We start from the raw sequence: 26,983 nt of genomic DNA, 5'->3' as shown, positions 1-26,983 counted from the left end.
GGTGAGCGCATGCTTTAACTTGACAGTGTGTCTTTGCTCATCCCAATGTACATAAGTATGGCTTGAAATTAAATTTAGCTGTGAAGATAAATGTTAGATTGGAAGATGGAAAAAATGGATTTGAAATGCGGGTTTGTTATAAATTAGTTTTGGAAAAAAAATGTTCATGCTGTTTTTTGTTGTGGTTAGTATCCGCTTCTCTTTGCCATGTCTGGTATTAATCATTACAAAACTGGTTGGAACAGTGACTTATAGTTTTCATTTGTTTTTTCATTTTCATGGCCAGAAAATGTCTTCATCAACTCGCTGAGGATTGTGCACTAGAGTCCCTAAAGGCCTTATTGACACTGATATGGTGTAAGTTTAGAACATTTAATGTAACCTTGTAATTGCTTGTAGATTAGAAGCAAATTATAAAAGAACAAAAAAAAGAAAGAGTAATTTACATACAGCAGTTCAACAGTTTTACAGAAAGCTGATAGAAGCAGCTTTCACTCAAAATGCTCTTTCACAGTGCTGCCAGTCAGAGACACACACACACACACACACACACACACACACACACACACACACACACACACACACACACACACACACACACACACACCACACACACACAAAGATAAAAACCTAGTGGAATTCTTGGGGAAATGTGCATGTGCTGTAAAAAAAAATAGCAATCAAGTGTGTGCTGTATTGAGTTGCTTACTATTAAAGCCTATAAATTAGTCAGCTTGTTCCATTTCTTTTTTGCTTTTGAAGAAGCAATTTACACCAGAGCACTCTAAGTTTTCTGATAAAATGTTTTAATTTGTTTGCAAATGATTCTGGGCTCATCATTTGCATTCAACCACTGCTTTAGGGGTGATTCTTTATAGAGGACCCCAGCCAGCACATATCCTTTCAATTACAGGGACGACATTATATACACATTCTCACACACACACACACACACACACACGCGTACACACACACACACACACACAGCGGCACACAGACGCTCAGTGCAGACCAAGGCAGCACAAACACACAATAAATCAAATGGCAGGCACGATCTTGCAAATGTACTAAGGAATAAACAAGCAATTACACATCACCACACACAGGCGCATGGACTCACACAAACACACAAATATACCGTATGATAATTTACACCTCACTCAGAAAAATACACACAGACTTTATGAAGTGTTGCTCGTATAAAAAGCACATCCAAACACCAGCCAATCATTTTATAGGTACGAAAACAAACACACAATCGCATAATGACTGATTGCCCAACGCCTACTTCAATGTTACAGCCACTGTGTGTGTGTGGAGGATTTAAAACAGCATCTCAGCTATTTACTAAATGTTTATTTTTTTTATTTTTTTTACGTTAACCTCATTTTGGTGGAACTGTAATCAAGTTGTTAGCGCGTGTGAAACCAGACTTGAAAGCTGTTTTTACTGGCGTTTCCACCAAGTTCAGGGTTTTGACAAAAGCTTCAGCCGAGAGAGAGATAGCAAAGACATACGCAGATAATTATTAAGTGCTATCACGATCCTTTATTGAAGCAGGGGTTATCCAACGGTGAGGTGGGCTGGCAGTTATGAGCTACAGGAATGCCACGGGCTGTTCGGTTGCTATTACATGTTTATGGGCGATGACGTGATGGTAACGGGACAGTGAACTCATCTGGGCCACACACACACACACACACACACACACAGACACACACACACACACACACACACACACACACACCATGCCCACTGACAACACTACTGTTGGCAGGAACGCTTAAATTCATGAAGCGACCGATTGCAGATTTTTTTTTTGCTTTACAATAATTCCTCTTTGCCTTTTTTCTCGTCTCCAGGAAGAAGAAGCAAAAATGTCAGAGAGGAGAGGTCAGAAGAAGTCCATCTTTCTGTCCTCATTATTGGTAAGTTTTCACTCTTTGCCTCTATTTCTTCCTAATGTCCCCCATCATATTTCTGGTGTCCTCATAAACTCGATATGGATTGCGGGCCCAATCTACTCCGCTCTCAGCACTGCGTCATGCCGACACTCAATGTTATGTGCCAGCTGCTTGCACATCTTTGCAGCATTTGTACCAATTAGTCAAACTTAGAGTTTTACAGAGAGCAGATATCTTTATAATCTTCTCTAGAATCTCTGCATGTTTTGATGTTGAAACCCACTGGCAGAGTTCCCGACAGGCTCCTCCACCTTACCCTCCCTCTCTCCGCTGTTCTATTCTCGTCAGTCACTCTGAGCGCATGCAGGCTAACACTGGAGCACTTAGTCAACAAGGTCAACAAGGTGTCAATGTACGACACCACCGATTAGTGGCATCAGAAATGTATTACTACACGTTCTGAAATCACTTACTATATATATATATATATATATATATATATATATATAGAGAGAGAGAGAGAGAGAGAGAGAGACCACGTCTCTGGGGAATATGTAGAACAATGACAAATGACTGACAGAGAAGCATGCTGGTGGTGTCATATTGCACAATAGCACATACAGAGACGATGATGTCAGGATGATGTGCTTCAGTCAGTGGTGGAGAGTAACAAAGTAGATTTACTCAATGTGATGGACTTGTATTGTACCTAACTCGAGTGTTTTTATTTCTACTCCATGAGCTTTTAGAGGGAAATGTTGTCCTTTTTTCTGCACTACATGTATCTAACAGCTACAGTTAGTAGTATATACATATATATGTATATATATATATATATATATATATATATATATATATATATATATATATATATATAACCACCCAATAGTATAGTATATAGAATTCAAGCTTAATAACTGAAAATGAATAGTCAATTATCAGAAAATGAATGAACTGCTTTGATAACTGATTTTAAGGAAGTCACTTTGAACTCTACATTTCTCTCTATTTACAACTGATGGATCAATGAAGAAAATATCAGCAAATGAATCCACATTGTAAATAAGCTTAGGTGGCAGCCAATCCACCTCAACCAACTCCAGTCAAATTCTGCTTCCACATTAATACATGAACAATAACAGTCCAATTATATGATATTGTAACACTCAGAGGGGCTTTTTCTTCATTGAGTTTTCTGATAAGACTTTCCATAATTTGACATCAGCAACATGTGCAGTACAGTACAGTTTGACTTATAATGGAGTATTTTGAAAGTCTGGCGTTAGTACTTTGGCTTATGTAAAGGATGTGGACACTTCCTCCACCACTGGTTTTGGTAAACACTCCATGTTGTTTACAATGCAACGGTGTTCCTGCCAAAGTTTTAGTTGTGTGAGGAATAACAACGAGGACCCACTGGACTCTCTGTGATGAATGTGCAGGGATGAAGGCTCCAATGTTCTATAGACCGGACTAAATATCCTTCCAAAGCATTGTGGGATAGCTTGTTGCCCTGAGGAGAATATTGGTGTGTGGGAAGTTGTCTATTTTCCAGCTGTGGAACGATGTGGAGAAGAAGATTATTAATGCCGTTTCTTCACAGCAAATTGCCAGAGGAGAAACGATGCACACAACGTTTGCAAATTACCCACAGTGGCCCATAAATGTGACAAAGAAGGTTGGCAGATGATGTCGTATCATTGTTTTTGCTTTCAGCGTGTTGGTTTGCATTAACTGTACACCAGGTAGAGGTCAGCTTGTTTTGAATCTGGTATGAATTTAAAACAGATTACTTGCCCAGAAATGATTGTGCTCCATCCTGTGATACACAAACACACCGCAGTGTGCATTTGTATATTTACTCAAACAGTGTCTTGCGTTTGCTGTCATGACATCATCACGGGGAGGAGAAAAAAGAGGGAGATGTTATTGAAACAACAGAGAGAAGATGGAGAGAGTTAGTCATGCACACATTTTCTTTTGCGATCATTTTCTGGACTGCAGATGATTTTTGAAAGTCAGTTAGTTTGTTTGGAAAAGAACAAAGTGTGCTGGTAAAGCTATAAATACCAGCTGCTACTTATTACAGTGAACCACAATGACACAATGCCGCACACACAAAGTACCCACACAGTACATAGACACACAAGCAAATAGTGGTATTCATTGAGAGGATTAATGATGAATTGTTAGTATCCACATTGTTGATCTCCGTTAACAATGCATTACTGAGAACTTGTGTTTGTATTTCTATGACATCCTCAAGACAAATGACTTCTTCAAATACCATGTATCAAATACATAGTCTATAGAATAATAAAATATATATATATACACTGTATATATATGTATATATGTTTGACATACTATAGGCAATAGAGAAACATAGTTCAATATTACAATAAATGCAAAAACAAATCAATATCTACAATAATTAATTCACAAAAAGGACACTTACAACCCTCAGGTCCATTATTCCATGGAGCTAGTTGCATGTTTGTTTTAACACATGCAACATGTTATGTCATGGAAAAGTCTCACTTTTGACACCTGTCTCTCTCTCTCTGGTCTCCCCCTGTCTGTCCTCCCTCTGTCCCTCCAGTTGTGTTGTATGTTTGCTAGTGCGGAGTATTCTAGCTGTGGAGAGTACGAATTCTTCAACCAGACAAGTAACAGTTGCCAGGCCTGCCCTCAGTGCCAACCAGGACAAGAGCCGCATATGGTGAGACACACACACTCATATGCATGAAAACCATTGGTTTGTCTCAATAATTAAGTGTCTTTTTTATGCACTTATACTTTTTAAGTATTACAATTTGTCGTTGCAACAAATTGTGAGTGGGATAAAGCTGCCAATTCAAATTGTAAGTACACAAAATTGATAAATAGCATGAAAGTTGACTTTGTGAACCTTGTGTCATTTTTGTTCAGACCACCCACAATACACACACACACACACACACACACACACACACACACACACACAGCTGCACAGTGAAGAGTGCCTAAATTGAAGTGAACAATTTCTCATGGTTTATTGCTCTCACTGACTTCGAGGTGAAGGCATGCGTTATAGTGAATGACTTGCAGTAGTCACACAGTGTTCAGCCTCCGTCAGTCAGTCTGCCGACAGCCAAAGAAAACAGAGAGCAGGTTAACGCTTCAATTGGCACCCTGGGGTGCCACACCTTTTTAGGAGAGACAGCCGCACTCAAGGGTGAACAAGATGAATTGTAGTCTCTTTGGGTGCAGCAGTATTCACAGATTCTCTCTCTCTCTCTCTCTCTCTCTCTCTCTCTCTCTCTCTCTCTCTCTCTCTCTCTCTCTCTCTCTCTCTCTCTCTCTCTCTCTCTCTCTCTCTCTATGGCCATTTGTCAGCAAAAGAAACAAGAGAAACAAAATGAGTTGAATCGGCGAGATGAGAGCCCCCTTTGCGCTTTCTCCTGCCTGTCTGGTCCTCTGGGTGCCACAGTCTCTAATTCATGTGTTATTTTATTTCCCACAGCTTTACGTGCATGAGTGTGTGTGCGTGTGTGTGGGGGCTTTGACACCCTTTTAATCATGGGATAACCACAAGGTTCATCCTCACAACAGAGACTTCAGAAAGTACACACACACACACACACACACACACACACACACACACACACACACACACACACACACACACACACACACACACACATACACGTACACATACATCACACAAGACATCCAAGGACGCTTTTAAAGTGCATCTTGTATCCAGATTGTGTTTGATGTTGCTGGACTACATTTTCCTCCTAGTTTACATGGACATACACACTGGGGGAGGGAACTTATATTTCCATATGTTGTAACTTTTATTGAGCTCTGAAAGGTATGGTGACATGAGGACACAGAATTTGGCATTGAAGTTTCACGTGTGCTTGCATGATGTGGCCTGGTGGTTTAAGATGCGTAACACGAACCGGCTCAAATTTCTCTGTGACTTTTGTTGCATGTCATCACCCCCGTTCCCCTTCTTTAGCATCCCTGTCAACTTTCAAAAATAAATAAAGATTGTAGTGAATTCTACAACAATTTTTTTTGACCTCCCTTATTCCTTCATTTATAATAAAGATTTGCTTTGAAAGGAAAGAACCTTTCAATCAGAGGATCATTTAGAGAACAAACAGAAGCTGAGCCATGGCAAAAAAAAGACCCAAAGCGAGTTTTAACCAAAAGCAACTAGATCCTGCCAATAGCGCAGCAACGTTTTATATCAAACAGTCACACTGAGACCTACGGATGTCAAACAGAAGGGAAGGAGTATTAGATTTCTCTGAGAGTCCGTCTGCTATAGCCCAAAGCTAAGAGGCATCGGCCTGTTTGAAATAGATGGATGAAAGTAAGAGGGAAAATAAAAGATGAAAGAGAGGGAGCAAAACACAGAGTATGTTTTTGTATATTTGTGTGTGTGTGTGTGTGTGTGTGTGTGTGTGTGTGTGTGTGTGTGTGTGTGTGTGTGTGTGTGTGTGTGTGTGTGTGTGGTGTGTGTGGCCTGTTTTTCGGCCTCCCAATATGAAAAAGGAACATGCAGAGATGGGAGATCTACACGCACGCGCACACACACACACACACACACACACACACACACGCACACGCACGCACGCACGCACACACACACGCACGCACGCACACATTGGGTCTTCTGTGACCAATCAAATCTCATCTCAAAACAGCAATACCAAGGTTTGAAACAGATGTGCGTGTGCACATGTGTGCTTTCTTGAATGTGTGTACAGCTTAGTTGTGAATCATCTTATTGATCTGAAAGGTGTCGATTTAATTTAAATCTACATTATATCTAATGAACCTTAAACCTAATGCTTGAATGTGTGTGTGTGTTTTACAGACCTGTGGCTACGGTGTGAAGGATGATGACTTTGCCTGTGTGCCATGTCCACATGGGAAATATTCCAAAGGGAAGTATGAGATCTGCAGACGGCATAAAGACTGTGACGCACTCTACAAAGCCACTGTTCGTGCAGCGGGAACTCCGGACAGCGACGCCGAATGTGGACCCTGTCTATCAGGGTAAATGACACAAACACACATACACAACAAGATTCACAACTCATTCGAATTTGAGTTGCAGTATACAACTTTAAAAAAAGACAGCAGTTATTTACTACACAGTTGAGCTGCTTGCCTGTTCAATGCCTTGCTGAAAGGCCCAAACCAAGTTTATTTTTACACTGAGGGCCAGATTTACGAAGAAATTGCATTTCCTTCCACATAAAACAAAGTCCTTTAAACTTTGATTATTTACATCTATGTTGACTTGCCAATGGTCTTCTTCTTCCATGCCTTCTCCAGGTGCACTGCTGGAACAATTACAATGAAAAACTCAACATCAGGAAAACATTGTCCATCAGCTTTCAATATGTTTGAGCACCAAACATCATGATGTTAACACAGAGTCTAGCGCTCTGTCGCGCATCTTTATCCGGGATGCCATGATGAAGCCAGGTCTCTGGAAAGATGTGGGCTCAATAGTCACCGACCTCCTGTCGCTGGGTTAGCTAGCAGTCTTATTTCATCCATCGAATCTTCACATCAGACTGCCAGAAGTAGGCTGGGTAGTGGAGTGGCCTCAGGTCGTAGCGGAGTTAGCTTAGTAGCTGAGTTAGCTTAGTAGCTGAGTTAGCTTAGCTCCCTCTCCGGCCTGCGGCAGTTTGGTGGTGTTTGGTCCAGCAGGTTTGGCCAGGTGGTCGGCCGTGGGCGAGGTCCACTGCACCTCTTCCGATGTTGAGTGTATTCTATCATATGCCATAAGTGCTCCAGTATTAAATATGAACAAATATTCAAATAAGACAAAAAATGTAGTAAACTTGGTCTCTCTTCCAGCATTCAACATGTTAAATGGCAGTTTCAGCTCTCCTGCTTTGCAATACTTTTCCCAGAAAAAGGTTTTCTGAATGAAATGATTATTTCTTATTGATTTGTATTTGTTTGTATGTTTCTGAATCATACTACATCCGATATCTATGATTGAATCTGGGCAGTAGTAAGCCTTGAAGGGATTGGCATGAATACGAAAGATTCATGATTCTCCTCCTCCTGTCATCACGCTGGATGTTGTCCCGCTTCCTTCTACTTGTCTTGGCTCTGAGTCTCCTTTCACAGGATGTGTTGGTTGTTGCTCAGGAACCCTGAGTTTGGTCATGTCCATGTCTGCATCTGTACTGTACCGCATGTATGGCCGTTGTACGCTGAGGTTCGCAGAGTCGTTGCCTGTTGGAAGCAGAACAGAACATGCCTGAACGGTCTCAATAAAGTTCAGTTAGTCTGCATCTCAGCCGTGAAAAAGACCTCGAGGAGAATGAGTCTGCTGTGATAGACTTGTCTATCGGCTGGTTTCCTTGGAAGATGCTTCAGTAGCACTTTACAAATAATTAGTGTTTTGGAGCCATCCTGAAGCAATCACTTCACCTCGACATAATCAATACATCATTATCTATCTATATGATTGAATTACTGTCTCTGTAGGTCTTGAACAATTTTATTGTGGCTAGTAGCTGCCATATTGCATATGTAATATTTGTAAGGGCTCATGAAGATGAAGAAACATATATTTTGTTAATGTTTTATTAATAGTTTGTATGCTTTTTACCTGGATGTACAACTAAATATGAACTCAGTTCTTGTTTAATTTGAACTAATTGATACAACGTGAGAGGTAATATATTAGTAATTCACTGTGTTGTAGCTTCTGTACATTTGTTATCCATCCTCTAGTTTGTTTGTCAGGGTTTAATACAACTACGGCATACAACACATCTACAAACATTAAGCAGACCTTTTGCATATGATTTCGTTATATGACAAACCATTTAGAATAATAATAGAGTACAGGCTGAGTTAATTCTCTGTAGATCATTTACAAATAATGTACTCGTACATCTGATGATGTTTGCTCATCTTTATGAAAATCTGCTTAACATTTGTAGCTAATGTCTAATGCTAGAAATCATAAATCAATCACCAGCAAACAAATCAGATATTTCTTCACCTAATTAATTCTCATATTATTGTGATACTGAAGTGACCAAGAGCACAAGACTTGGACATTTTCTCTGACTATATCCAGATCAGGCATCAGTTACTTACTTGCATGCTGCATACATTATGTAAATACTGCTCATGTTCTCCAGCCTAAATGATTTAATATCCCAACCAGTCATTCACAGACTCTACTTGCTCTCCTTTCCTCTTATAGACGCTTCATGATTCAGGGCGATATTATGTACCTTCAGGGCATCAATTATGTACATTTTTTCACTGAGACAAACTTTTCACCTCAGCTGCTTCCTCATACTTATGCAGTGTGTAGGTACGGTATGTCTACAAGGTACGGAGGCCACACATTGTACACACGCCTGCTGTGCTTGCAAATAGTGTTTCAAGTGTTCTTATTTGATTTTAAAATGTTCTCTTTCCTTCAGCTTTCCTACACCAGGTCTAGTGTAGCCTAATTATATATTGTCTGACAATTTGCTGGTTTATATATATGTACTTTGTGTCTCCTAGGTTTTACATGCTGGAAAACAGACCAAGGAACCTCTATGGGATGGTGTGCCATTCCTGCCAGAACGCACCACGCAACACCAAAGAATGTAAGACCAACCTCTTCACAGATTAATTTCCCCCTCCCCTTCCTTCCGCTCACTTCCAACCTTTCGTCCCAACAACCTTTTATTCTCCTTTCAACTATAAATTCCCCCCTTTTCTGTCTCCATCCTAACACGGATCTGGTTTCCGTTGGATTCAAAGCTACCAAACATTAAAGTTTTCTGTCGAAATGAAAGTAATAAAAGGGGACATGCTGTGCAAAAGCAGATGTTGAAAGCCTGGAGTCAGTTTGACGGAACGATTGGAGGTCAGAAGTTATAGTTAGATCTCCCGGACCCTCTGGTCACTGTCCCCGTCAGTCAGCAGGCCTCGCTGATGGACACGAAGAAGTCAAACACCCTCCCCCCTTTCCCTCCTTGCATCTCTACTTTTATGGCTCCAGAAGTTTGGCAGTTTATCCACATAACTGCCTCCCTGATTACCCTGCATACCTGACACATGCATCTATGGTGTGTGCGCATGCACGGCGCCATCTGTTGCTGTGAACACATCTCTGGACAATAATATTTACTAGAAGTTTTTTTTCTGTCTTCCCGTTCACGATCAGCCTCCACAGTTCATTGCCGTTTCCTCACAGTTGCGAAACAAAAGCGTGAAAGCTGTCAAGTGGCAGTCGAGCAAAAAATAAGTTTCTGATATTTTGCAGATTGTATAGTTGACTGTGCACTGTAAAACATATAAAGGAATATAACCAGAAGATTTTTCAGAATACATTTATGAAATGATTGTGTAAGATTAGATCTCAATCCATGAGAAGAGAATCCGAGACAGTAGATAACTCCGTCTTCACAGAGCAACAAAATCTACGTTTTGTCAAGAACATTCAGTTCAAAATAAAATCGTTGTCTAATTGAAAATAATCTTTCAGTACGATTTTTTTTTTTACATTTTCGATTCTTGTCAAGATGAGCTTTTATTGCATAGCTGTGGTGGACATTCTCACCGTCCTGCGATCACATTGATCTAAAAGATGTTCCCTCACTGATACTCCGATTGGAATGATATTTATGGGTCCATAATTGCTCAAAACCCCCTTTGAGTGTAATTGAAGAGGCCGGAAATGAATGGTGTTGTATGAATTGTGTCATATTTAATGAGTGTGTTATAAAAGTCAAAACCTCCAAAAAGCAGCCTGGGCCGGCAGAGGAGAGGGTGTGAAGTAGGAGCAGGAATATGTGTGTGTGTGTGTGTGTGTGTGTGTGTGTGTGTGTGTGTGTGTGTGTGTGTGTGTGTGTGTGTGTGTGTGTGTGTTTGTGTGTGTATAAACACTTGCTTTTCAACAGCAACTTAATTCATTCTCCAAGGCATAGAAATGAGTGATTGAATGATACCGTGCCAATAAGAAAGATATAATTATATCATCTTAATTGTATATTTAGATTCAAATGTATTTGTTGGTTGCAATTATTTCTGGGCTGACATAGTTTCAACATTAAGGCTTTTTGTTTTAAAGGAATAGTTGGACGTTTGGGGATGTACGCTTATTTCCTACTGATACCTCTCTCATAGTATATCAGTATAAGGATTTTCACTATTTATTGAGATACTTTTGGGGTATTTGTGCTTGCTTACTACATAGTTATATTTGTTAAAAACTGCAAAACTTCTTATGTGAAAAGGAAGAATAACCTGACAAAGGTGGAATTGCTGTTTTATATAAACCAATGATAAGGAGATGCAAATCAGACAATAAGAAATCCCCCAAAAATATTATAACTTAAAAACTGTTAACACAAGTTGTAAATGCAGTAGTTTATGGCTCTCTGAAAGAAATTAGATTCATCTGGAAAAAAAGATCACATTTCTCCAGTCTCCACTGTTCAGTCAGCCTGTGGTACACTTTAATTAAACCCTCCTCAGAACGTAAAAATGATGCACTCCCAACCGTAAATACGCAAAGGAGCTGAAGGCTGGGAGTTCTTCTTGCTCAGGGTGAAGGCAGGCTGACACTCGCCATGTAATCTGTAAATTACCCTGGCTCCTGCCTCACTCTGTGTGTGTGATAATTAAAACTTTAGTGGGTATGTGAAAGAAAGAAAGATGATTAGCGTGTTACTGCTTGCGCTGATGTTATTCTTTGGCAGGCAGACGTTACGAGTCTGTCGATCAATTTCCACTGTCAACTTTTGACATTTGCTGCCATTTTCCGAACAGGCACCAACACACATTAATACTTATCTCACCATCGGGAGACATCATAAAACGTAATCTTATTTTTCTTTTACATGTCTGCAGAGACACCCGACACATGTGTGCTTCATATCACATTCTCACACAGAAGCTGACCTTCGCCTCATTCCAGGTCACAATTGTACCTCAAACAAATATGCTTTGATTTTTTTGGGGGGGGGGGGGGTTTCTACTCCTCTCAGTGTGTTTGTACTGAGTTCCCAGATTTCCCTGCAGAATTATAATTTTGCAGTGTGAATTCAGGCTGACAGACATGATCAAGAGACAAAACCGCAAGATGCTAAACAAAATTCCAGTTCGAGCTCATACCCTTATCCAGAGTGTAAACACATACCCCGAGTTAATGTCTGCAGCCACAGGGCACTGCGTGTGTGTGTGTGTGTGTGTGTGTGTGATGACATGAGGCGTTGAGACCACGGGAAGCGGTAGGGCTCATGCCAAAGAGTTATACAGTGTATCAACTGGTTGAAATAAAAGACTGATTAAAAGAGCTGATTTATGAGCTGTCAGGAGTTTACAGCTCCATTAAGAAAGAGGAAAAACAGACCATGAATGATCCAGGAAAAGAGACATAAATTTGGACAGAGAGCTTCCTCAATTACAAAATGATGTCATGGAATACTATTGGGGGGGTGAATAAAAAAGTCAATTAAACGCAATGCCAAAGCTAACATGGCATAACCAGTGACAGATGGCATGTTGCCCCTGCCTGTGACAAATGTCCAAGCCTGACAGTTTATCTGGTACTTCTCTTTCGACCAATCTGATATATTGTGTCATCTCTGGAGGAAAGTGGTGCATCGTTCGCGGCCAACTTTAAAGTTGTAGTAGTTTGACATTTTCTGAAATAGCCATTTACCTTCTTGGTAAGAAGATTGATTGAACTGTGGACGGTAAATATGTCCAGCCAGCAGGTGGTTAGTTTAGCTTAGCACAAAGACTGGAAACAGCTAGCCTGGCTCTGTTTTAAAGTAGTAAAATACTTCTAAGCACCTCCAAAGTAGTTCAGTAATTTACACATTTAATCCATATTTCATTATAGCTAAATGGTAAAATAGGCATACTTGTATGGTACTTTTCTTGTCTTCCAACCACTCAAAGTGCTTCAACGCTACATGTCATCATTCACCCATTCACACCTGAGCATACATCACAGGAACAGCCTGGGTTCAGTGTCTTGCCCAAGGACACATCGACATGGACGAGAGGAGCGGAAGATCAAACCTCTAATCCTCTGATTGAAGGCCGACACCGCTCTACCACTGAGCTACAGTCGCCCCGAGCTGTTTCCTCTTGTTTCCAGTCAAGCTAACCAGCTGCTGGCAGTACTTATATATTTAACTGATAAGACATATGAGTTGTATTGCTCTCCTCATCTTACTCACAGCAGGAGAGTGAAAAAGCATATTTCCCAAAATGTCAAACAATTCCTTTAACCATGATTGTTGTGTTAGCCCTGTGAGAGTAGCAAATGTGTTTTACTTGTAATGAATACATGAGCAGATAATAGGACTTAAAACACTATTTTCATTAATCCACAATTAATGAACAAGGAGTGAAACTATGTGTCTGTGTATGTTTCACAGGCATGTTGAACAGCAGGCCAAAAGTGAAGCCTGTTATCGACCCTGGCAGCACAACCGTGTTCCCTCATCTCCACAAAGGTACACAAATGCACACACGGATACAAATATATAAGCTTTATCTATCTATAACCATCAATTTCTTGATATGTTACAATCCACAAATCATTAATATTATTTTGCATCATCGCCCCCAATGTTTCAGATTCCAACGGACAAGGTCACCTCGCAACGGCTCTCATTATCGCCATGTCAACCATTTTCATCATGGCCATCGCCATCGTACTCATCATTATGTTTTATATCCTGAAGGCCAAACCGAGTAGTCAGGGTGAGACTGAGAGACACACACACACACACACACACACACACACACACACACACACGCATGTGCAAGCACACACACTACACACACACACCACACACACACCTCATGTTAAAAGGTTGGCATCTGTGTGTGACGCTTCTTGTGTGTGTGCGTCTACAGCATGTTGTTCTGGACAAGTTGTGAAGACGGTGGAGGCTCAGACCAACAAACAGGAAGACAAGAAAGAGGTCCCAGGTGAGACATGACACACACACACACACACACACACACACACACACACACACACACACACACACACACACACACACACACACACACACACACACACACACACACACACACACACACACACACACACACCATAATTGATGAGCTCATGCAGCACATAATTGGGTGTCTTGTTGACATGCTCGCTCGTATCCGGGTCATGAGACTTATCCTGGTTTTGATGTTATACCCGATATGATGTTTGCATGAAACACAAGTAATCTTGTTATTAATTTCCTTATATACATGATTCTAACAGTATCCACATTTTTGGCCATACGCATGGCCACCATGATAAGGGCTTTGATCAGGGTTCATGAAAACAAGTGATGCTATCTAAATGCCCAAAACACAGATATGTAATACTCAAAAAAATTGTTTAATAAGTAACATATTTGTGAGCAGGTAAGGAACTCACTTCTTGAGCTCCAGACTAAGTGAAGCAATAGTACCAATAACTACACTTATCTTTGAGAAAACTACACATGAATATTGTTAGAAACTATTATTGTTTTTCCTTCTTAAACCAAGAGTGAGCAGTTAAAGCAAACAGTACTTGAGAATAAAAGTAGCTGGAAGTTACTGTATAGTTACATTATTGAGATTATATAGATTACATACGTGTAATATATTCATTTTCAAAGAGTTAAAAGACAAAATGCAGAAACAGAGTAAAGCATGAACATACAACCATTCGGTGACTGTTTATGTGCAGACCATCTGTTATTTCCTCACTAAAATTCTCAATGTTTTCATATCTGTAAAAATAAACAGTCACAAACGGATCATTTCCAAGTTTCCATAAACTTCTCTTGCACCCATTGCACCGGTCCTTAAAGAGACCCTCCAAAACATATACTCAATAAATAACAGATGCAGTTTAAACTTCAACTTCTTACAAATACACTCTGGCCCGTACAAAGACACAACTATGAAATGTCTCCAAAATAGTCAGTGACACAGGGCACAATTTACGTATCAGGGAGTTGAGGGATGAACAGATGCCACCCAGCAGTGATTACAGCAAACTGTAATTGTACTCAATCCTGCAGCAAAGCCCTCTGTAACACTGATCTGGCTGATGTGTTAAGCCCAAACACTACATGTTTTCTGTGAACCAGCAACAATTTCACACTGAAAAAAAAAGTGTTTCCTTTAGAATTTTACTTTTACTAGGCCGCCGTATCTCTGGATCAGCATGTATGTATGAATTATGGAATACTTGAACTCTCACTTTGTGTTCGGATCTGCCCTTTAACATCCAATGCGGACAAAGTCTACATTGAATATGTAATCAAACTATACGAATCACATCTATATGTAAACAGTGTTGGCTCTGCGTGTCAGTCCAGTATGGATGTGCATATTTAGAATTTGTAATATAATGTATGCAAATGCAAGTGTGTGTGTGTGTTTGTGCGTGTGTGTGTGTGTGCTGACAAACCTGCAGTATGATGAGTGTATCATGGTGGAATGTGAAGCTTCCAAAGCAAAAGCCATACGTTGCTCTAGGCGCCATTTCTCCTGACAATGATGCTCTGTTCAATTTCACTCCCAGACTGACTGACTAACCGCTTACATGTGGTGTGGATGCGAGCACACGCACACACACACACACACACACACACACACACACACACACACACACGCACACACACACACACACACTACCTGTGGCCACAGACCCATTATGTGGTACAATGAGGTCGTGGACTTAATAATGTAATAGCTAAAAAAACAACTGATAAAGTATTATATACTTATAGTATGACAAAAGAATAAATGCCTGCATTGTTACTTACTGTTTTGTGTGAGTGTGCATACGTGTGTGAATGCGGTGTGTATTTTTGGAAGATAAGCCCATTGCTCGGAGCTCTACCGGAGCTAGCTGTCACTCACGTAGAAACTGAGTTAATAAGGCCGTGAAATGAAGACACAGACACTTAAACAGACACAAACTCTCTCTCCCTCGCCTTCTCTTACACACACACACACACACACACACACACACACACATACACACACATACACATACACACACAACATTTGTTCCACTTAGGTATTCACTCATTATGCTGTCTATCCCCATCAGTATCCATGATGTCAGTGTCATTTAACATAATAGTCACTGTAATCATTTTAAACATCGCTCTGACTGCTCTGTTCCCCTCCAAGGTATAAGTCCTTTAGCGTTATAGCATCAGGATCCTGTTTTCTTTAGTGTACTTCAACTTTTTCTATAACCGTCAATGCACTTGTGAGATATTTTGGAGTTTTTTTTATTTCTGTTCTATTTCACTTTTGAAAGAAGAAATAACATCCTGGAAATGAAGGGAAATTCCATTTTCTGTTCTTCTGTAATTGCCACTTGTGTGACTGCTGTTCTGAAAAAGAGTTTTGCATGAAATCAACACTAAGCCAAGAGATCTCTGTCAAAGTTTGAGTATAATGTGGCATTCCTTCCATATTGAAACAATGACATGTTACACCAACATCCGATGAGATCTTAGTATATTTGTCGTGTTATTACTATTTACTGGAGTAAAACACACCTATAAACCTCTGTATCCTCTGTTTTTCTCTCTCAGACAATGTGGTGATCTACTCAGAGAAAGATGAGTTCGACAAACTAAAAGCTCCTCCTCAGAAGACCGTGAAAAGGTGAGAGACGCATCTGATTTACAAACAACTTCAACTAAGAGAAGACAATCTGGCATCCAGCGTGCTATGAGCTTAGCAATGCCGAGTGTGCAAAACACGAAGGACACAAAACAAGCTTCCCAATGGAGTCTATGAAGCTGTATTGATTACCATGAAGGCATGTTGTTAAAGGTAATGAGTGAGGCCAGAATCATTTTGCTTTGAAATGATGGAGCTAGACTCAAGGGTAAACACAATAGAACGTGTTCCTCTTGAGTTTAACAACCATCCATTATTTTTTGTATTATATCCAATGAGATTTGAAAGGATTTACACGCCAAACAAAAGGTAGAACGGCTACTATGTTTAGTACACTTAATTATATCAACGTTAGGGTATGTGTGTCTACAATTACTGTGTATATGTATGCATCATTTTGTGCTGATTCAGCAGTTAAAGGTATGCATCTGTTCTGCTTCACAACTGTGCATGCATTGAATATATGGGAAATATACAGTAAAACACTTTATATTCACCACTTATATACATCCATTATGAGTGTATTTATATATGTGTGTGTGTGTGTGTGTGTGTGTGTGTGTGTGTGTGTGTGTGTGTGTGTGTGTGTGTGTGTGTGTGTGTGTGTTTGCATTTGTTTGTGGCGTCACAGAGGCATTACACAACAGAAAGGAGCTTTTATAATTTGTCCCGCATCTGCCTGTAATTTAGCCACCACAGAACAAGTCACAGCAGTAGTAACACCATAGCTGCTGGCCTTTTTTTTGCTGTACCTGCCTAAATGTATGTATGTATGTGTGTGTGTGTGTGTGAGTCATGTAAAAAGCAAATTCCGTTGATTTTTTTTTTTTGTGTGAGATGGGGGGGGGGGCTAAAACCACCACCAGGTCAAAGTACAACATGGCAGACAACAAAAGAACAACAGTTTTCTCACTTTCGTCTTTCTGCCTACATCTCATTCGTTATGTGCAGACAATGCCGCTTCATAGAAAGAATGATGGAATACATGATAGCATATTGCACACTCATCTACAGTGAGCCATTGTGCTCAAATGTTACAGTGCCTGTAGTGAACATCACTGTAGTGAGCTTAGATTGATACACAGTTCCAATATATGGAAGGGGCACACACACACACACACACACACACACACACACACACACACACACACACACACACACACACACACACACACACACCTCAGCGTCAATAGCAGTAAACAGCGTGCCAGAGGATGTGCTAACTCACTGCTTGAGCTGCCAGAGTGGGTGTTAGATGTCCGGGAAACAATGGCATTTTGTGTGCACGCTTGTAAAAAAAAAAGCACGGGACTGCGAAACAATGGCATTCTGTGAGCATCTCTGTCAACAAGGTGCTTTCGGTCGAAAATCCAGAGCAGGCATAAGGAGAGAGTGAGAGAGAGGCTGGGTAATCAAATGATATTACATGGTATCATGTTGTAAAACGCAGGGCTATTTCAGTCAATCACAGAGACAGCGTAGCTTATCAGTAGCACAGGAAGACGCAAGTCATCCTGTGTCCATCAGATGTCACTCACACCATTTAAATATGTAAAAATAATGAGTATGACAGATGCATGTACAAATGCATATACAGTACGTGTGTGTGTGTAAAAAGTGTTTCATGGAAACAATGTAACTATATATTCAAATATCTGTGTGTTTTTGTGTGCAGTGAAAATGACGCATCATCAGAGAACGAGCAGCTGTTGAGCCGTAGCATCGACAGTGACGAGGAGGCGGCCTCTGACAAGCAAGGATTGGCCGACACCAACAATCCCAACCTGTGCCTCGTCAACCTGGGAAACAAGCCCGACCTCTGCCTGCTCTCTCTGGGCCTCCTGGAGCGGGACAGATCCTGCAACGGGGCCCCCACCCTGTCGGCCGGACAGGCCAACAACGTGCAGAGTCCCAACCACATCGGCAATGTCAACCACATCGCCAGCACCAACCACATCAGCAGTGTGAACGCAATCAACAACAACAACAATAAAACCCCGGGGGTAACGAGATGAAGCTTTTTTTAAGATGTTACATGAGTAAAATATGTGATTTTTGAACAGATCCTCAGTTGAGTTTCATCTGGAAATCACATCATAATGTGTTTTTTTATGTAACCACACAGATGCTTCAGAGCCGAAGGAAAAAGATCCTGGATCTGTATGGCAGAGCCTGCAATGTGACAGAGGGTAAGTCTCTCTTCCACTGATGAAAGTATCCATCTCACCAAGCCGTGTAATCAAGAATCTCTGTCAGCACAGTGGGGGAACTTCACTTCAGATGAACTTCTGAAGACGATGTGAAGTGAAGTGAGAAATGATATCGTCATTTTCAAAAAATAACGCTTTAGGAAGGGAAATTTCCCCGAATCATTACCTCTCTCTGCAGGCATATTTTTCAACAATTAAATCAAATTCACCATCTCAGTTCTGCATGTGAACATTTCCTAATGATCTACACACAGAGTGCAGCTAAGTTTTGTAATTTTTTTGAAAAGAAAAGTACACAAGAGGAAAAGTAATTAAGCTATCCTCTGTAGACTCTGAATATGTGTGCAATCTATTTAATATGTTGTGGTACTTCAGTCTGGGCCAAAGTGGAGAGCCGATCAATCCATATAGCCAAAGCCACCAGCATGGCTAAAAGTGACATTGTATCTCAACCTTGATGGAGCTGAAACACTAACACTGCTGTCCCTCTCCAGGCCTGAGCCCCACAGAGCTTCCCTTCGACTGTCTGGAGAAGGCCAGCCGCATGCTGAGCTCCTCCTACAGCAGCGAGGCGGCCGTGGTGAAGACGTGGAGGCATCTGGCCGAGAGCTTCGGCCTGAAGCGCGATGAGATCGGCGGCATGAGCGACGGCCTGCAGCTCTTCGAGAGAGTGAGCACGGCGGGTTACAGCATCCCCGACCTCCTGACCCGCTTAGTGCAGATCGAGAGGCTCGACGCGGTGGAGTCGCTCTGCTCGGACGTGTTGGGGAGCAGCGAGATGGCGGCGGCTGCTGGGCGGCAGGGCAACAGCAGTTTTCACAGCCAGTTGGTCTGCCCGTCCCCGTGCCAATCTCCATCCCAGCGCTGCGCCAGCGTCTAAACACGTGTGATGGAACACAGACTTGAGAGACTCGGATGCCTTACAGTATACGTGTATGTAAGGACAGATACTGCTCTGACCAAGAGGACAGCACATATACAGTATACGCCTTACCCCCATCACATGAAGAATGTCAGTCGACCTCCCAGTGCACAATCCTTTCTTTCCTATTGTGGGTTTTCTCTGTCATGAAGCCAGTAATCTGAAATGCTTTGCATGGCCTTAATGTTCCCGTCTTTCCAAAGTGAGAGTTTGAGAAAGACAAAAATCAGACCAATGATTACGAACATTCTCTCGCTTTCTAATTCAGATATTTTCTCCTCTGAAAAGACTCAAATAATCTGAAATAGTTTCAATTTCATTTGATTTTTGTCTCAACGGCTAAAGAATTTGCACAAAAAAATGGCTTGATTAAGTGTGCGCTGGACGCAACGCAATCACAGCTTTCGCGGCTATTTTCCCCAAAAGGTTTTATACAAAATGTAGTATGCAGTTAAATAAAATTGTGTAAAAAGATGCAATGGGGTGCTGATAGGAATGGTCACTGAGCAGCTCCTCTGCAGAAGTGCCAATAAAGTGCCTTTCTTGAAGACATTATAAGTGGAAGGAATGAAGAGGCCTTATTAGTTGTCCTCTCACTGAACCTTCTGATCAGGGCAACAACCTTCAGGTTAATCCCAGAGCTGATGGAACGAGATGTTTGTGGCAACATAAAGAAAGTGACCTGGAAGGATCGCAGCATCAGTGGACATCCGTTCTGTGGAATAGTCATCATAGTGGAAAGACAGCAGATATGAGCTCCCTATTTAAAATGCAATTACATATTGATTGATTATATATATATATATATATATATATATATATATATATATATATATATATATATATATATATTTAAATAAATTAATCCTGAATGTTAATCCAAATCAATGCATGAATACGGAATTACTCTGCTACTCACTTTCTGTCTAAATTCACATGCAAATCCACTTTCCCCAACTTTAACACACACACACACACACACAGACCAGCATACTCTTCCAACTACTTCCATTGACCCGCTCTGTGACCCCCCCACATAATTCATCCTCTCTCCCGTTATTACCCTTTTACCCCAATGTTGCGGTCTAGTGTTGCCGCCAGCCCTAATTATTTGGCGTGTGGCTCCCCGGGCCCCTAATAGTCTGAAGTGTTGTGGTTTACAGAGCGGGTGCAAAGTGCCTGTGATTTCCAGCACCCAATTAAGCATTTAGGGCCACTTAACCACTGAAAGCCCAGTGGAAACGCTGTAAAAAGCCCGCATTAAAAAGAGAGATGCCGTGGTAGAGGCATGACTGCCTGCCCCCGGGGTTGCTGCACCGTGAACGGTGCAAGAATGCAGCCCGTCGCGGTGGAAGCGGCACTACGGTCGACCCACAACGTCTGACCTTACTCAGCTTTTGTGGTCGGCTCAGTCATGCTCAGACCGGATTCAGCTCCCCTCTCCTCCTGTGGGACCAATATGGCAAATGAGTACAATATGCAGTTGTGTGGGTTGTCCACTTTTGAAGAGCAGCTGAAGACGGTTAAGTGTTGTATGTGAGGGTGGCTCTGATAAGCATCAAGTTCAACTTGGTGAGGCGCTTCACATTTAAGCCCATCTGAGCCACGTTAATAGTTATGTTGGTAATAGGTCAGACCCTATGGGTCATCATCTGGCTGTCTCTAGCAGTTTAACTTCAAAACTCAGTAATAAGCTACAAAGTATAACTTTAACAAGCATTGCGAAGACATACTTTGATCCCTTTTCTCAGAAATAGAACTGATCTTTATCTGAAATCGTCAGCATAATGTCCCACAACCGCTCTGCACTAAATCAAACACATCGCCTGCTGCCAAAATCTTTTTCCAATGGTCTTTTGTTCATATTTTACCTTGCAAACTCTGGAGCTGGGCTCCAGTACTCTAAATCAATTAGTGTGCATTGAATTCAAATTGTATAGACCCACGCCCTTGTTTCAGACAGGCCAAATCTCCTCTGACAGATATTATGCTGATAGGATGACATGCAGAAGCCAAACATGGATTACTTACCTCAGTAGCACATACCGTATAGAACATATAGAAACACACACAAACACATCACAGAACCAAAGTATAACTGTATATATAACTTATTATTGTACATAATGTATACATTAATAAAGATGTATGGAAAAAAAAGGCTTGGTATTTGTTGTAACTGACTAGGACTGAGTATACATGTTCATATTTGTATAGTTGCGGGCTGATATCCGATTAAATTCATTTTGCTTGAGATTAGTGACTCTGAATTGGACCATCAGGACCCAAAGAGTATGGAACGATTCAATTATTCTTTTGTAAGTACAATGTTAGAGACCTGAACTGATTATTTGATATATTTTGTGCTGGTATGTAATAAGTTGCAATAAGTGCCTCTGTGAGGCTGTACTTACATAATATAACTATAATGTTGACCACATTCACCATCAGAGTTTAGCTGAAGAGAGAAAAACACAAAGTAAAGCTTGAGGATGAAGCTCATTCGTTTTGCAACTAGATACAATACAATAAAATGTTGTCCTGTTGATGGTGCTAGATGAAAGGTTTGAGTTTCGTAGCAATCTATCGAAAAAGTGTATGAGATATTGAAGTTTGAAATCAAAATAATCTTAAAATCAGGGTAAAAATGTGAAATGTACAACGGCACAAAATAATGAGTTTAAATAAAGTCGAAGTTTACATTTGACTTCCATATACAGCACGGTTGGCCTTCTCATTCAGCCACCAGTATAACGCTGATCAAATACATAAATGTAATGAGCCATATACATAAATGTCAGAGGTTAATGAAACTGATATACAGTTAAGTAAATGATCCCATATGTTCATCCAGCTTGTGAATGATTACAGCAGACTGTCAGGGTCTGTTAATGACTTAGACACACCAAATGGAAAATTGCTAATCCCAACATTTCTCAGTTCATTCAACACTCATCCAGTTAATTATAGATAATTAAAAGAGGCATATTAACTGTGGTTCATCAAAAGAGAGATGACTTCATTGGAAAAGACTGCAGGACAAGATTAGTAGACTATAACTTCATGTAGGCATTAGTTCTCTCCACTGTTCTATTTCATAGCATTATATATGTCAAGGTTTCCACATAAAGTTTGTTTTAATTACTATTATGTACTGTAGCCAAACAATGAAGGATAACACAACACTTTGGCAAACTACATTTACTCAATAATTGACTTTGGCATTGACTTTTTCAGAGGATTAGCAAAATGACGCAACTTGACCTCAACAAACACAAAACACTTCTCTACCTGGAGGAATTTAGTTTTCGACAACAATCCCTCATCTTTTTTTTTTCCCCCGTTGATTAAGCTTTTTTTCTCTCTCACCGACAAGACATAAGCCACTCCAGTGGCAGCTGTCACCTCTGCACACCACTCTGTCATCGAGCTTTCACTATGTGGGTGCGTATTTGTGCCAACATTCCCAATGCCTTAGCTCAAAGATTAAGTGTGTATGTGCTGGCTTGGGATCTTAAGTCTGGTGCAGAGAAGGTCTGGCTGGCGGTGGAGATGCCAGTGGTGCTGCTGTGGGGCATCAGGGCAACATTGAGGTCTTTCTCTCATCATGTTTCAAAATTGCCCAGAAATAATCCATCCAAATAGAAGAGCCTTTTAGTCTGATCACACACACACACACACACACACACACACACACACACACACACACACACACACACACACACACACACACACGCGCACACGTGCAGAAGTTTGTGTCTTCAGGGTCTGTTTTTGTGTTTTAAGAACCTGGCATTGACTTTAAATGAGGATGAGGCCATAGAAAGACACTTTGGGGCAAGGAGTGCTAACCATGCGACTAATTAAACTTCTGCCAGTCAGTAACACATTCGCCCTAAACACAACAACTGCATGCACACACTCGTCCCCACCAGTCAACCGCGAACACATCAAACAGCAGGAGAACAAGTACTGTCCAGACTTCAGTCAGGTGTTTGGATCAGGACAGAGTGTGTGTGTGTGTGTGTGTGTGTGTGTGTGTGTGTGTGTGTGTGTGTGTGTGTGTGTGTGTGTGTGTGTGTGTACTGTGTTTGCACGGTGGTAATTAAACTGCCTTCAACAGCCAGTAGCTGCAGTACAACTTTGCACCTACTGGTTTTAAGAAAATATCAGGAGTATCTGTCAAGAATACATCTTGCTACTGCAGTAGTGCATATATTTGAAACAAAATTTTTAGAACTATACTGATGACTAACAACAAAGCAAATGATCCTGCAGAAGTTTCTATCAACGTTGAACCTCCTCGCTGACTCTGCTGGATTCTGTTCTCTCTGAAGTGTGGGTGAGGATTTGAGGAGAACATGTGTTTGAACCCCGACAGGAAAGGTTTGACATTTTCTGAAAAGCCCGGAAGTTAGATGAGGAGATTGGCAGCACTGTGCATCAAGTACAAAGCTGGAGACAGGATGTGATTAGCATAAAGACTGGAATGAGGAGGGAATCACCTCCGCCTTTGCCGGACAGATGGATTAACGAAATAAAATAAAAGTTACACTATTTCGCCGATTTTCACTATTTCGTTTCATGAAACAATTAATTCATGTAGAGATGCATTGTACTAATTACTCTGCTTTAGAGATGCTAAGCCAACTGCTAGCTGGAGCTAGTGCCACATTTAAAGCACAGGCATGAGTGACATCAATCCTCTAATCCAGTGGTTCTCAAACTTTTTTCATTGATGTACTCCCTGTGAAATAAGTGCAATCGACAACCAGTGCAAAGCATTTTTGGTCAAAAAAAAGATGTAATACACAGCGCTGTACCATCAATGCCTGATTTAATATAGAATATATACAATTTAGTTTATGAACTTACATTTATATTTTATTGAATACTTTTTTAATGGATGCTCATTTTAAATATATTTAAAAGAATCTAACTCTCATCAAGAAAGAGCAGAGTTCCTTTAGTTATTAGTCAGATGCGAGACTCTTAGTCAATTTGAATGATACCAAAGCAGAATAAAAGAAGTTAAAACAAACTGGAAGCTGAAAACCAGTGTGATCACAGCCTGTCCACCATAAATATCCTCAGGCAGCTGCTTCCACTCACGACTTCTTCTTACACTGGCTAATTTACAGTCAGGTATATTACTAGACCCGCCATGTGCTTGTTGCATTACTCAAGCAGCATATTTATGCATATTGCGGCTGGTGGAAATAATATACATTTGGTGGTCTGCCATGTCAAATCACTGATTGACTTGACTTTATGGTCGCGCTCAAGTGGAACCGCTAATGTTTCCCCCTGCCAGCTTCCTCCCACCGACCAAATAACATTTTAATGAGGTTTACCAGCCAGACCAGAGCAGGGACCCTTTTTAGGGTAATTTTCTAAATTTTTGGTCCAGTGAGAAAACCCAAATACAAATCAAGATCAGCGTTTAAAGTCGTGTGGGTGATGCTGTGCAGGCTAGACTGGCAGAGTCGAGCGTGTTAGGGAACACGGACCAGACACCGCTGTGCTGAGTGCAATGCAGACCAGACGCAACTCAAGTCACGAAAGTAAATAAATCAGCCGTCGACACTTCCTGGAGTCGGCATAAAAGCTATAATTCCCCGTTAAAGTGATACTCCACTCAAAACCGATGTGAGTATCAAACCTTGAGCTTGAAAAGCAGCTGGAAGAAGATTTGAAGATTCCTTCAGCATGAATTCATGTTGATTACAGTACAATTCCAAATGTGATATATGCATAGTTTAGTGTAGAAATGTCCACATTTTTTGTCAAAATACTGCTTTTGTCGTGTTGTTGCCTTCCTGAAGCCTCTGGAAAATGTTTATTCCGCAATATGTTTATTCAAAATTATAGGGACAATATTTCTTATGGATTATGCAGAACCTTAAATTCTGTCCAATGCCATGTTTATTTATTTATTTTCCATCCAATGCCAACATTAGTAAAATTGAAAACCACAGTATGGTCAAGGTTAGGGAAAGATTGTGGTCATGGCATATAAACTACGGAGACGGAATGCTAGGGTTCAGCCACTAAAACGGTTTCGGTCAATAAAAAGTTCATTTAAATTGCACACAAGTTGGACGTAAATAGTGAGGTGCTGAGTCGTCAAATATGAACAAATAAAGATTTATGGTGGAAAGTCAGGAAAAGATTAAGAGTTCATTTAAACTGCAATGAACACAGCCGGATAAATTATGCATGTCTTTACTATCAAGTGCTCATAACAAGACTGTTTCATTGCTTATCATTGCTGAGATTATACTGAGATTATGACATTTGTTAAAAAAGTAAATGGAGCCACTCTGATCCAGTTCTCATGCGATACAACTTTTTTTTTTATAATTCTTTACTCAATCTTTGAGCTGATGCTGAAGAAACCGTTGATGATAACATTTAATTACCCACACTGCATCTGTCTTGAAGTGTCATAAAACCAACAGATTTATCTGATTGGTGAGTGTTCATGGAGAGACGGACCTTCACACATGAAGAATGGCTGTTTACGTGGCTGCCGAGAGCAGAATGTCTTCTGCTGTTGATCATTAGGTCTGATGTTTCCATTTGACATCATCCAGATGCAACACAGTTCACAACAGCCACAACGGGAAAGCAAAACAAAATGTGCCCTCTATTTTATCTATAATATGATCTCCTCTGCTTGCGGCTGTTGACAGTTGGTGAGGTAGTAAAAATATAAGCACGAAAAAAAAGGTGGTCTAAGACTCAATTAGGGTGATCTGCTCCATAGGATGGAGGATCCCACCCCTCTGGTCTCTGCATCTATGCGCTGGCAATTTAGTTTTACCGTCAGTGGGAATGATAATTATCCTACTAATTGAACACAGTGCAATCATTTTTAAAAGGGCACTAAAAATAAATAGTTTTCCAGTCATTTTGGATATAAACAGTTCTGTTTTAACATTGTTCTTGTGCGTGCTCTTGTGCCTGCCACGTAACAACAGAAGTGGTTAGAAACCAAATACTTTGGGGTAATAACATTCCATATCATTAATGGAATAAAATGTAAGCTACAGCTCACTCCTGAACCTTTATCACGGTTCAACAGAGGATGTACGATCCAGAGGCTTCCAAACAGCCAGAAAACAAACGCCGTTTGAAAAGAATGCCTTTAAAAACATGAATATAGTGACTATACTGTAGCAGTTCCCTTTTAGAGATATTGTAAATTCATCCAATTTTCAAAACTGACATATCAATAATTT

The 26,983-nt window shown here is 40.7% G+C and overlaps 1 protein-coding gene across 1 annotated transcript; it reads left to right on the top strand.

Moving 5' to 3' along the window:
• Positions 1-1,877: 1,877 nt before the first annotated feature.
• On the top strand, positions 1,878-19,697 carry edar (ectodysplasin A receptor; the record flags this gene model as incomplete). Its single annotated transcript, XM_079231451.1, has 11 exons — positions 1,878-1,928; positions 4,507-4,626; positions 6,781-6,962; positions 9,459-9,544; positions 13,337-13,414; positions 13,539-13,664; positions 13,821-13,895; positions 16,517-16,589; positions 18,283-18,610; positions 18,733-18,796; positions 19,312-19,697. 11 exons carry the CDS (start codon positions 1,878-1,880, stop codon positions 19,695-19,697), a joined length of 1,569 nt encoding a protein of 522 aa, XP_079087577.1.
• Between the last annotated feature and the right edge of the window lie 7,286 nt (positions 19,698-26,983).

This window comes from Taurulus bubalis (genome assembly GCF_910589615.1).
Source record: "Taurulus bubalis genome assembly, chromosome: 15".
NCBI classification, from domain to species: domain Eukaryota; kingdom Metazoa; phylum Chordata; class Actinopteri; order Perciformes; family Cottidae; genus Taurulus; species Taurulus bubalis.
This window is presented reverse-complemented; position numbering and strand designations above follow the sequence as displayed.